At 45.0% G+C, this 14,046-nt stretch overlaps 1 protein-coding gene across 1 annotated transcript in view; it reads left to right on the top strand.

Annotated features, from left to right (window-relative positions):
• KCNQ3 (potassium voltage-gated channel subfamily Q member 3) overlaps positions 1–14,046 on the top strand; it is a 362,080-nt gene that overhangs the window by 319,731 nt on the left and 28,303 nt on the right. The window contains exons 8-9 of the mRNA XM_049853758.1: positions 1,779–1,873; positions 5,868–5,894. Coding sequence (XP_049709715.1) covers positions 1,779–1,873; positions 5,868–5,894 — 122 coding nt within the window. The remainder of the gene's footprint in view (positions 1–1,778; positions 1,874–5,867; positions 5,895–14,046) is intronic.

Consider the following 14,046-nt stretch of genomic DNA (forward strand, 5'->3'; position numbering starts at 1 on the left):
GCCGGTTCAAGATCTCAAGTGCGTCCATGTGCTTAGGTGGGAGCAGGCATGCCCGTTCAAGATCCCCAGTGTGTCTGTGTGCCTAGGCAGGAGCAGGCATGCCCATTCAAGATCCCCAGTGTGTTTGTGTGCCTAGGCAGGAGCAGGCATGCCCATTCAAGATCCCAAGTGTGTCTGCATGCCTAGGCAGAAGCAGGCTTGCTGGCTTAACATCCCAGCTATGTCTCCATGTGCCCAGGCAAAACCAGGCATGCCTATTCAAGATCCCGAGGATGTCTGCATGTGCCTGGGCAGGAGCTGGCATGCTCATTTAAGATCCCCAAGTGTGTCTGTGTGTCCTTTGGCATAGGCAAACATGCTTGTTCAAGATCCCCAAGTGGTCTGTTTGTGCCAGGGCAGGAGTGGACTTGCTTGTGAATTGTGATGGGACCCAAGTTCCCCAAGTGTGTCTATGTGTCCCCTGGCATAGGCGGGCATGCTCATGCAAGACCCCAAAGTGTGTCTATATGAGCCCAAGCAGGAGCAGACTTGCTCACACATGCTTACTTGCAGGTGACTGTGGGTTTTTCCTTAGTTATCTATATGACCTGTGTGTACCAAAAGTGACAGTCCCATCACTTTCCCATTAAAGTTCTAAACTGACCAAGAAATAGACACAGAACCCAGACAGGGATCAACACAACAGCTTTTTTGCTGGTGATGTTGGATTAGAAGATTTAGCTTAGACTTGGGGCCATCATAGGCTTCCTTCTTCTACTACTTCTCACCCCACTCTTGACCTTGGGACACACAGAGGAGAGTCAACTTCTGTGCAGGTGCTTTGCCAATCAGCTCCAAGAGAATTATGGCCACCTCACATCTGCCAGGGATAGCAAGCCCAGATGCCAAGAGAGGGAAAAAAATGCCTTACGTGCACAAAGTATTGAAACATTCTGCCCATTTGTCCTGCCCAACAGACAGCCTGGACCAGTGAAAGTCAGGTGCCTGCCATCCCCCCATGTCTTAGATCACTCCCCCTCCCGTGGGCAGGTGGTTGGAAGCATAGCGAGAGGTAGTAAGAAAGGCAAAACTCTTCCCTCCTGTACTTCAGAGGAGTTCCTGCTTCCTGGGTTTGTGGGGCTCTTGGGAACGCAGAGAATAGCAAAGTAGAGTTCCTGTGTAGCTATAGCAACACAGAGCTGAATGTGCATGACCACCCACTTGTGAAAATGTGTAGTGGTGTGAGTATCTCTGTGGGTCTGTGTGTCTGGCACAGGGTGGTAGGTGATGTGGCCCTATACATTGAGTTTCTAGGCCAGTCCCAGTCTCTGAGTCAGGCCCATATTCCCCCCAAACCATCACAGTATCTTCAAGCTTCCAGTCTGTTATCAAAACCTCACCTTCTAGGCTCTCTCTTGCACCTGGAAGTGGTACAAAAAGATCATGCTTGTTTTCCCACCTCTTTGAGAATTCTCAGGGAACCTTCCTGTAAGTGTAGTTCCTGACCCTTTCAGGGATTTTATACCCTTTCTCCCTCCACTCCCAATTCACAGTACCCACACCCTCATCCCTCACCACCAATTACAGCTCAGAAGCAGGGTTCCCAGATGATGGAGTCAAGGAAGGTTTTCTTCCCAAAGGAGCTACACAAAGCCAACATGCTCTGCATTTCTGGAGTTTGGCTCACTGCATATTCAAACTCACAGAAGTCAAGCGCCTAAAAATGTTTTCGTGTCAGGGGATCATGTGTGAAAGTTTGAGGTGAACCAGGTCTTCTTGCCCCTTCTTTCCTCTCCCAGGCTGCCTGGAGGTATTATGCTACCAACCCCAACAGGATCGATCTTGTGGCGACCTGGAGGTTTTATGAATCAATCGTCTCTTTTCCATTCTTCAGGCAAGTGGTGTCTCAACTGAAGGCTCGGACGTGGCTGGCCCTCCCTCCCGTGGGTCTGTGTTTGTGTCTGTGGCTTTGTCCATTTCCTGGAGGACTTCCTTCAGGGCAGTGATTCCCAGCCTGGGCTGCACATTAGAGTCTCCTGGGAGCTTAAAAAATTCCAGTGCCCAGGCCACACCCCAGGCTAATTAAATCAGAGCCTCTGGGGATGGGACCCAAGAATCAGTATTTTTTAAAGCTCGCCAGATGATTCCAATGCGCAGCCAAGTTTACCAGATAGACAGTGGATGAGGAGCTGATAAGGGGAAGATCTGATCAAGGTCTGAGCAGGATCAGTGGGCTGAAGAAGAGGGGGAGCCAGTATTGTAATGGGCCACTCCTGCAAGCCAGGATGTCCCACCCTCTGGCCATGGCCTCTACCCACAGATCGTGATGGACTATGGAAAAAGGAAGGTGGTAGAAGGAGCCCTCTGGTGATCCCGATAGTGTTGTTTTGTGTTCTCAGAGGTAGGACATGGAATTAAAAGCATCAGAAAAAAATAAGCATGTCTTCCCTTGGGCCAGCTCTCAGCATGTATGAGAAGAGAGAAGCAAATTACCTGTCCATTACATCCCAGGTACCCAAGTTCATATTTCATTTAATCCTCACAGGCACCCTATGACATAAACAGGAGGTTCTCAAATGTTCAGGTACATTAGAATCAATGGGGATGTAATGAAAATGCAGGTCCTTCCCCCACCCTCACAAATCCTGAAAGAGTTGGGGCTGATAAAAGCATCTTAAACGAGAGGGCCAAGTGAATCTGACACAGGTGGCCACACTTAGAGACAGGCCAAATGCTCGGTATTAACCATCCTGCTTTCACAGATGATGGAACTGAGGCTCAGAAACTTTGGACAGTTTGGCCAGTGTCAGCCCATTGCATGTTTCCAAAGACCATGGTCCTTTCACTATTTGGGGCATCTAAAACAGCATGTTCCTCTCTGGATTTTAAATACTGTGGTCCTGGAATCGTATTTTTAAGTTTGTGGGTGGAATACTAGACTCAGAACCCTTGAGTTGGAAGGAAAAGTAGAGGACCCATCAGCCTTGTACCTGGGGCTGGTTCTGCTCTGATCCATGTGTCTGTGGCTTCTGTGGACCATAGCATGGCCCAGCAGTAAGTGGGTGGCTCCTCTATCCCCATCCCATCCTCCACCTACTCATTATAGGACCTGCGACCAGTCTCTGAACTCTGCCTTAATTATGCCTCCACTCCCATCACCAGATGGTAGTAAAAATTTTAAGGAAATTCTTGAGAACTGGGTTCTACCGGTTCCATTGGATGACCATGGCAGTGGAATAAAATTCAGGCTCCTCACCTTGAGAGCAGGCCCCGATTTATTTCTCCCACCTCATCTCCTATGATGCTTTCACTCCTCAAGATATTCCAGCCACACGTGCCACTTTCTATTCATGTTATTCAGCCAACCAATGTTTCTGATCCTTTCGCATGTGCTAAGCACTGGGCCAGACCATGGAGGGCCATGGGTGACTTGCTAAGGAATCTGACCTTGATCTTTAAGGCAACAAGAATGCAAATGAACCAGAGAATGACATGATCAGATCTGTGTTTCTGGAAGATGGCTGGAAGGAAGGTGGAGGATGGATTGGACAGGCTCGAGATTCAAGACAAGGAGATCAGCTAGGAAAGTGTTGCAGGATTCTGAGTAAGAGGAAATGAAGGCCTGGACCAAGGCGATAGCAGTAAGGGAAGGAAGTAGGGGGAGGAGCTGAAAAATAGTAAGGAAGGGAACAAAACTCTGGGGACTGATGAATTACAGAACGGTTAGGGAGCTAAGAAGAATCAAGCTTCAATAACTAAATGATAAGGTTCAGATTTCCTGACCATTGTTTTCTCATTTGTAATCAGCCTTACTTGCTCGGAAGATGACCTGTATGGTTCCTTTGGATTCCGAAAGTCTATTATTTCTGTAATTGTTTAGATTTTTGGATAGCATAGAGCAGAATCTTCTTAGAATGCAGGTGGCTTCCCCTTAAGAGAACAGAGTGACCTTGAACTCAAACACAAGAACATGTACAACTGTGTTGAACGCAGAACCAAGCCAGTTTTTGTTTGCTATGCATCTGAAGGTCTTGGCAATGGGCCCATTCTTTGGGGTTGATTTATTGTAAATAAGGCATTGTCCTGGCTGTCAGGGACTTGGAGATGTACGTTGTGCTGCAGATAGCTGCTGTGTTACAGGATTGGCTTTTAAACTAAGAGAGAACATTTCTTTCTTCTTTTTGTTTTTCAAGGACGAAAGTATAAAGTCCCTAGAGAAATTCTCTTAGCAACCATTCTGAAGTAAGGCAGTCCCTTGGGAAAAGAACGTCCCTGAATTCAAACCCACTCCATATTCTCATGGCAGAGAAGTAGCTGAAAATACATTGGTGTGTCTTTACCTGATTCTCAAATGTTTTTTAGTTTTTGTTTTTGATTTAAACAAAATAACGTTAGTGAGATATAATTCATATACAATAAAGTTCACCGATTTAAAGTGGATAATTCAGTGGCTTTTAGTATATTCACAAAATTGTATATCAAGCACCACTATTCAATTCCAGAACATTTGCACCACCCCAAAAAGAAACCCTGTACCTATTAGCACAGTCACTCCCAACTACCCCTCTCCCCAGCCCCTACCAAACACTACCGTGTTTTTACGCAAATAACATATACGTTATACGTTTTTTCCCAACCTTGCAACCTCCCCCATGCATAAGTGTCATGTGTGGGCACGTTATTGTGAAAAAACACCGTAATCTCTTTTCTGCTTGTTCTGAACATTTCATGTAAATGGGAATCGTGCAACATGTGGCCTTTTGTGTATGACGTCTTTCACTCAGCATAATGATTTCAGAGTTCATCCATGTCATTCCATGTATCAGTGCTTCACTCCCTTTTATGGCCACATAATATTCCATTGTGTGGATATAGCACATTTTGCTTATCCATTTGTCAGTTGATAGACATTTGGGTGGTTTTCACTGTTGGCTATTATAGTGTGGCAGTGAACATTGGTATACATTGTTGTGAGAACACAGGGTTTCAGTTCTCTTAGGAAAACCTGCGATGTGGTGAAACCCATGTGAAATTGTTCACTACAGATTAGTAAGCAAGCACAAGTAAGCCCATGCTTACCTTGATTATTGGGTCGTCTGTCCCTGGATCCCACAGGTGAAGAGATGAACTTAGTCTAGAACCTGGAAAGTTGGGTTGGATCCGCAAGCAGGGAGCCCTCCAGCTGCAACTTAAAGGCTGAGTAAGACTACTCCGGGCAGAGAAATGAGGAAGAGAATTCCAGGCACAGGGAACAGCCTAACAAATGCTCAGACTCATGAATATATGCATAGCACATAGCAGATGGCCTGGGTTTGAATACTGACCCTGCTGCTTCCTAACAGAACAATTCATTTAACTGTGAGCAATTCATCTAGCCTCTCTGCACCTCAGTTTTCTCATCAAGAAAAAGGGGGTGATAATGGTATTTATCGCATAAGGCTATTATGAGGATTAAATGAGTTGATCCATATAAACCTCTTCAAAGAACATATGACCAATAATTATTGTTCAGTAACTGTTAGTGATGAAGATGAGGGTATCAACGATGCTGTTGCTGGTGGTGACAGAGTTATGGGGCATGTGGCTGTCACATTACAATAGTCTGTTTCTGGTCTGTCCCCACCACTAAACAAACACCCCCCACCAGCCCAGCATGAAGCTCAGCACACATGTTCTGAATGAATATATGAATGAATGGCTGAGAAGAGCCTGGTTCAGGCTGGGGAAGCCCACCCCATTCATTGGTTCCCTATAGATGTGCCCCTTTGTCCCAGAGCTCCACTCTGCCCATCTTCCAAGGGAAGCTTTGGGCCCAATTTTGGGGATGGGGAGCAACTATTCCACATAATTTATGCTTGGTTTGTTTTCTTTCCCCCTCCCCCTTGTAGGAAAGAACAGCTGGAAGGAGTAGCCAGGTAAGTGTCTCCGATTCTGAACCCCCTTGTCCCTCTGCTGTGTCGAGACATGGGATCCATTTCAGTGTGGTGTAGTGCCCCTGGGTGGCCATGCTGGTCACAGGATAGGGTCTTTGGGGTGCACTGTTGTTGCTGGTCACCGTATTCCTCTGCCATTTCCATGTTGATTGACTCAAGGACAACTTAATAGTAATCATAGCGGCAGCCACTTATTGGGTGTCTCCTCTGGGCTGGGCTCTGTGCCTGGAATTCTGCAATAGAGTATCTCCTTTTGTCCGTACAGCCACAGTGTAAGGCACGCCAGAACAGAGCAGCCTGGATTTAAGTTTTCCATCCTAGTTCCTTTATTTCTCATTTTTCCAATTTATGTTTGAAAATGGTTTCTCTGCACTTACCAAATCAGGGGCTCTGGCTTCTCCCGGAACACTGACCTTGGCTCCGAGGAGGGCTTTTCTTGAAGGATTTGCAGCATCCTCCAAGAAGGAGGCCTGAATGGTTCAGGTTCTGGAAATCTCTACACAGAAGGGCAGAGATGGCTTTTGAGTTTCGGGGATGAACTTGACCTCTCATTTGATTATCCTTTGAAGTCCTGGATTTCAGGCAGCACAGCTAAGAAGTAAGCTGATACCCCTCGCTGGAGGAGGAATCCCTTAAGCCTCTTAGGTACCATGCTGTGAGTGGTTCAGAGCAGAGGGTTCTGATTTGAGCCCCACACGTCCAAATTCTAGCACTGTCTGTATCTGTCTCCTATAAACTGTCCTCTGTGACCAATGGGGTATTAAATGGGCAAAGCAGTTCAGACTGTTAGAGGTTTCAGTGAAGTGTGTAAGCGCCAAGCAAGCAAATCCTAAATCCCAGCAAAGATAGCACCAAGAGAATTCTCTCAATATCTTTTTAACACTCAGCAGTTATGTGGAGATTTCAAGTCAGGACAAAGTGGCTGCCATTAATTTTGTCTTGCTTAGTTTGGCTGGAAATAAGCTTCTCATGTATTTATCCCCTACCAAGGCTGAGCACAGTGACAACCTTCAGTGTTCTGAGATGAGCATTAGGGAGGACCCTAAAATAATACTCATCTAGGCTCATTAAAAATAATAATAATAATAAAATAACTGGCTTCTTTGTGGGCCAGGAAATCTTATCCATTCTTTTCACACATGACGCCAACCTCTTCCTGCCTCTGAGGGAGGAGGATTATTTGCTGAGATAATGGTGACAGGCAGCATTTATTGAATGTTTTCCACATCGTAGGCAGCCTGCTAAGCACTTTGAATGCATTACTTCATTTAATCCTCAAACAACCCTGGGAGATGTGGGCTTACTGTCATTTTGCACGTGAAGAAACTGGGGGTTGGGGAGGATGAGATATGTCCAAAATCACGTGGTCGATCAGGACATTTCGACCCCAGCTGGTTTTGCCCTGAAGCCCATAATTGTGGTCACTACCCTGAGCCCCTGATGTGTTAAGCAGGGCGTGGGCTAGGACCATAGGTAACCAGGCAGAACTTGACTTTCCAGGATTTCCAGTGGGGCAGGCAGATGTGAAAACTACAGTCTCTACAGAGTGTGGGAAACGCTGTGACAGAGATGAACACACAGTGTCTTTGGAGCAAAAGAGGTGATGTCATCGCCAAGACACTGGAGCGTGCTTTAAAGGGGCAAATATGGGCACGGTGGAGTGACCAGGCAACCAGTGGCACTGCCAGTGGAGGGACCTGTGTGTGCAAAGTCACGCAGGAGGGTCCTTGGGGAGGTCAAAGGGTTTGGTGCAGATGGAATGACAGTTCACTTGTGATGTAGCAGGGCAGGTGGGCAGGGGCCAAGAAGAACTAGGGCCTAAGAAGTGGCTGTCATAAAGTCCCCTTGACTTAGCTCATGGGTAGGAACACCTTAAGGGATGTGCAATCGACTTCCTGCCTTGTTCACTGTCTTTAGCCCCTGGGCCCTGCAATACTTTGTCTTATTAGTCATTCGTCTAGTGCCAGCCAGGAAAAGAGCTCCGAAAATTTACACTTCAGCTCCAGGAAGGTGGAGCTGGCTGAATACTGGAGTTTCTCTGGAGTTCCCTGGGCAGGTTTTTAATGGGGTTCTCACTCAAACTTCTGTAACAGTGCTAGGGGAGAGAGGCAGACCCAGAGGGGGACAGGAGTCAAAACTTCTTGTTCATTCATTCATGTATCAGATTTTTTTAGTGCCGTATATATGCCAGGGTGAAAGCAAGAAACTTCATAGATATGATCACTGGCAATTCTCTCCAAACCTCTACAAAGCAGGTGTTATTGGACCCACTTAATAGGTGAGGACACAGTGCTCAGGGTGTACAGGAGAAATCTTCAGTCCTTGTCTCTGAAGCCCCAGCACCCATGGTCTTCCGGCTACACAAAGTTGCAGAGGCAACAATAGATTCTGATGGGGAGTACAGGGCTTTTATGATCAGACATGATCTTCAGAACACAGAAAATTATCTCAGGCTGATGCAGAGCCCGAAGGTATAGTCCCAGGCATTGAACAGCCCCTATTCACTCACTCACTCACTCACTTGTTCATTCTGCAAGTAGTTGAGGGCCTTCTGTATGCCACACCCTGCGTTGGGTGATAGAGAGGAAGCTGCTGAGTGGAGTATATTGATATATGAGAACATGAATTGTTGCTCTCTCTTGAATTTACAACCCAGAAAGGATGCCAGTCCTTGTGCTCACTAGGATAAGAGGGCAGGGGTTAAGAAATGTTGTCGTTAGGTGCCATCGAGTTGGTTTCAATTCATAGGGACCCTATGTACAACAGAACAAAGCACTGCCTGATCTTGTGTCATCCTCACAATCATTGTTATGTTTGAGCCCATTGTTGCAGCCACTGTGCCAATCCATCTAGACTCAGGTCTTCCTCTTTTTCATTGACCTTCTACCTTACCAAGGATCATATCCTTGTCCTGAATAACATGTCCAAAGTACTTTGGATAAAGTCTCACCATCCTCGCTTTCAAGAAGGATTGTGGCTATACTTCTAAGACAGACTTGTTCGTTCTTTTGGCAGTCCATTGTATATTCAGTATTCTTCTCCAACACTAATTCAACGGAATCAATTCTTCGGTCTTCCTAATTCATTGTCCAGTTTTCACATGCATACGAGGTGACTGAAAATATCATGGCTTGGGTCAGGCAAACCTTAGTCCTCAAAGTGACATCTTTGCTTTTCAAAACATTGAAGAGGTCTTTTCCAGATTTGCCCGATGCAATATGTCATTTGATTTCCTGACTGTTGCTTCATTGGGCATTGTTTGTTGATCCAAGTAAAATAAAATCCTTGACAACTTCAATGTTTTCTCCCTTTATCATGATGTTGCTTATCAGGACAGTTGTGGGGATTTTTGTTTTCTTTATGTTAAGGTGTAATCCATACTGAAGGCAGTAGTCTTCAGTCTTCATCAGTAAATGCTACAAGTCCTCTTCAGTTTCAGCAAGCAAATTATGTCACCTGCATAGCAGAGGTTGCTAATGAGTCTTCATTTTTGCCCATAGAATCCTTCCAAATTGCAACTTGAAACTCGAATTTTTTCTTCAGTTCTTTTGGCTTGAGAAATGTCAAGCATGTTCTTCCCTTTTGGTTTTCTAACTCTAGGTCTTTGCACATTTCATTAAAATACTTTGTCTTCTCAAGGTGCCCTTTGAAATCTTCTATTCAGCTCTTTTACTTCATTTCTTCCATTGGCTTTGTCTACTCTGTGTTCATGAGCAAGTTTCAGAGTCTCTTCTGATATCCATCTTGGTCTTTTCTTTCCTGTCTTTTTCTTATTGATTCTCCTTTTGAAGGAGACCTTTTTTTAATCCCTGGCTGCTTTTAAAATTTTTGTTTTGTTTTGCTTTTAAAATTTTCTCTTTATCTTTGGTTTTGGCAAGTTTGATGATAATATGTCTTGGTGATTTTCTTTTTGGATCAATCTTATATGGGGTTCGATGAGCATCTTGGATAGATATCCTTTCATCTTTCATGATGTCAGGGAAGTTTTCTGCCAACAGATCTTCAACTATTCTCTCTGTATTTTCTGTTATCCCTCCCTGTTCTGGAACTTCAATCACACGCAAGTTATTCTTCTTGATAGAGTCCCACATGATTCTTAGGGTTTCTTCATTTTTTTTTTTAATTCTTTTATCTGATTTTTCTTCAACTATAATTTTTATATTGGTGTCAATTGCCTTACCCTCCAGCTCCCCCACTCTGCATTCCAATTGCTCGATTCTGCTCCTCTGACTTCCTATTGTGTTGTCTAATTCTGTAATTTTACTGTTAATCTTTTGTATTTCTGAATGCTGTCTCTCTATGGATTCTTGCAGCTTATTAATTTTTCTACTATGTTCTTGAATAATCTTTTTGATTTCTTCAACTGCTTTATCAGTGTGTTCCTTGGCTTTTTCTGTAGAATGCCTTATTTCATTTCTGAGGTCATCCCTGATGTCTTGAAGCATTCTGTAAATTAGTTTTTTATATTCTGCATCTGGCAATTCCAGGATTGTATCTTCATTTGGGAAAGATTTTGATTCTTTAATTTGGGGAGTTGTAGAAGCAATCATGGTCTGCTTCTTTATGTGGTTTGATATTGACTGCTGTCTCTGAGCCATCTATAAGATATTGTAATGATTTATTTTATATTTGCTCACTGAGTCTTATCTTGTTTTGGTTTCTTTCAATATACTTAGATGGGCTACTAGATTGCGTTGTCTTGATTGTTGTAGCCTTTGAATCACTTATGTCCTATTACCAGGTGGTTTGGGCTGTTACCAGATATATAAGCCTAAGAGTCCATTCACTTTTCTTGAGTAGAATCTGATTTTGGGTTACCAAGTGTGTGGTGTAGACTGTCACCTATTCGCTTAGAGGAGTAGTGGTGATAGTTGTGTGCACCAGATTCTAGTAGCAGCAGGGGGTCACACTCCGGGGGGGGCAGGATGCTGACAGGCTTCCCCCAAGTGCCAGTGAGGTAGGTGTGTCTCTATTCCTAAAGCATTTTGGTGGGTGGGCTCTGCAGCTATACCTTAGGCACCCAATGCATGTACCTCTACAGATTGATAGGTGTCACTATCCTCAGACCCCTATGGCAGGAGGCTAGGTGGTTTGGGTGGAGCTTCAGCCCTCAGTTCCCCGTTGTGGGTCAATGAGGGCTCTGTTTAATAGGTAGAGGTATCAGACCTGGAAAACTTGTCTTTCCAGTAATCCGCTAAAACAATTACAGCCAGATCACTATCAGAATAGCCTTTGCATTATAATAGCCAACTTGTTCCCTGTAGGGATGAAAGCCCAAGACCGTGGATCTCATATGCTTGGCTGGAGCTGGTTCTGTATTTTTAGTCCAATTTTGGGAAGTCAGGGAAGGATTTTTGGTCCCTGGGTTTTTTGTAGCTGCTTCTTTCAGGCCAGGAGAATGGGTTAGGAAAAGACAAGACAAAAAAACAAAAAAAAAACACAGAGCACTTCACTCTCTAGCCCAAGAAATTCCAATGTTAATGAAGCCACCTGGGAAGGGGAGGGGAGGGATCAGATAGATAGAAGAGAGTAGCACCCAGGAATATAGACAAAGTTACTTATCTTGCTTGGTAATGACTGTTTTATCTGAGATTCCTGAGGGGTGTGTAGCCTGTGTGCATTGGCTGGGTCAAGATTGCCCCCAAGAGTCAGGCCTGCGTCCTGTGCTTGTGCTGTCTCAGAAGCTGTGGTCAGTTCCTCTCCTCCCAGTCCAAAGCTCAGTGACAAGGTTCCCCGGCTGGAACACTGCACTCCAGGCTCCAAAACCAATCACTGCCTCCTGGTGACTTCTCCTCCTGTCAGCAGTGTCGCTGCGCTGCCCGCATGCACTGGCTGGGTTTCCCCTGCAGTCACTTCAGGGGGCTAGGGCTGTGTCCTGTGTTTGCGCCATCTCAGGAAGCCATGCTCAGCTTCCCTGAGCCCAGTTCAAAGCCCGGCGCCAAGGTTTTCTGACTGGGACGCTGGCTCCAGGCTCCAAAAACAGTCGCTGCTTCGCTGTGGTTGCTTGTTCTCTCGTTAGCCACATCAGTGTGCAGCCTGCTTGCACTGGCTGAGTCTCTGTCACTCAGGTCAACTCTTTAGATCTGTGTTTGATGGTCAGGGTTCATAGATTGTCATGTATGGGATCGATTCACTTGTTTTTCCGAGTCTTCATTGCAAGAGGGATCCGAGGTAGCTTCTACCTAGTCAGCCATCTTGGCCCCGCCTCTCTCCTGTCTTTTTAATGACCTTCTGCTTCCTTCAATTATAATGTCCTTAATGTCACTCCACAACTCATTTGGTCTTTGGTCATTAATGTACAATGCGTCAAATAAATTCTTGAGGTGGTGTCCAAATCCAGGTGGCGTATACTCAAGGTTGTATTTTGGACCTCGAGGGCTTGTTCTAATTTTCTTCAGCTTCAAATTGAGCTTGCATATGAGCAATTGATGGCCTTTTCCAGAGTCAGCCCCTGGCCTTATTCTGACTGATGATATTGAGCTTTTCCGTTGTCTCTTTCCACAGATGTAGTAGATTTGATTCCTGTGGTTTCCATCCAGTGAGGCCCACATGTAAGCCACCCTTTAAGCTGTTGAAAAAAGATATTTGCAGAGAAGAAGTCGCTGGTCTTTCAAAATTCTATCATGCAGGTAGCTAACAGATATATGAGGAAATGTTCACGATCATTAGCCATTAGAGAAATGCAGATCAAAACTGCAATGAGATTTCGTCTCACTCCAACAAGGCTGCCATTAATCCAAAAAACACAAAATAATAAATATTGGAGAGGCTGTGGAGAGATTGGAACCCTTCTACACTGCTGGTGGGAATGTCAAATGGTACAACCACTTTGGAAATCGATTTGGCGCTTCCTTAAAAAGTTAGAAATAGAACTACCATATGATCCAGCAATCCCACTCCTTGGAATATATCCTAGAGAAATAAGAGCCTTTACATGAACAGATATATGCACACTCATGTTTATTGCAGCTCTGTTTACCTTAGCAAAAAGATGGAAGCAACCAAGGTGCCCATCAATGGATGAATGGATAAATAAATTATGGTATTTTCACACAATGGCATACTACGCATCAATAAAGAACAGTGAGAAATCTGTGAAACATTTTGTAACATGGAGGAACCTGGAAGGCATTATGCTGAGTGAAATTAGTCAGTTGCAAAAGGACAAATATTGTATAAGACCACTATTATAAGAACTTGAGAAATAGTTTAAACTGAGAAGAAAACATTCTTTTGTGGTTACGAGAGGGGGGAGGGCAGGGGGTGGGAGAGGGGTATTCACTAATTAGATAGTAGATAAGAACTTCTTTAGGTGAAGGGAAAGAACACACAATACAGGGGAGGTCAGCACAATTGGACTAAACCAAAAGCAAAGAAGTTTCCTGAATAAACTGAATGCTTCAAAGGCCAGCGTAGCAGAGGCAGGGTTCTGGGGACCATGGTTTCAGGGGACATCTAAGTCAATTGACATAATAAAATCTATTAAGAAAACATTCTGCATCCCACTTTGAAGAGTGGCATCTGGGGTCTTAAACACTAGCAAGCAGCCATCTAAGATGCATCAATTGGTCTCAACCCACCTGGATCAAAGCAGAATGAAGAACACCAAGGACACAAGGTGATTACAAGCCCGAGAGACAGAAAGGGCCACATGAACCAGCGACTACATCATCCTGAGACCAGAAGAACTAGATGGTGCCCAGCTACAACCGATGACTGCCCTGACAGGGAACACAGCAGAGAACCCCTGAGGGAGCAGGAGAGCAGTGGGATGCAGACCCCAAATTCTCATAAGACCAGACTTAATGGTCTGACTGAGACTGGAAGGACCGCGGTGGTCATGGCCCCCAGACTTTCTGTTGTCCCAGGACAGGAACCATTCCTGAAGCCAACTCTTCAGACATGGATTGGACTGGATGATGGGTTGGAGAGGGATGCTGGTGAGGAGTGAGATTCTTGGATCAGGTGGACACTTGAGACTATGTTGGCATCTCCTGCCTGGAGAGGAGATGAGAGGGTGGAGGGGGCTAGAAGCTAGTGAAAAGGACACGAAAAGAGAGTGGAGGGAGAGAGCAGGCTGTCTCATTATGGGGAGAGTAATTGGGAGTGTGTAGCAAGGTGTATATGGGTTTTT

This window comes from Elephas maximus, chromosome 15, assembly GCF_024166365.1.
Source record: "Elephas maximus indicus isolate mEleMax1 chromosome 15, mEleMax1 primary haplotype, whole genome shotgun sequence".
NCBI lineage: Eukaryota > Metazoa > Chordata > Mammalia > Proboscidea > Elephantidae > Elephas > Elephas maximus.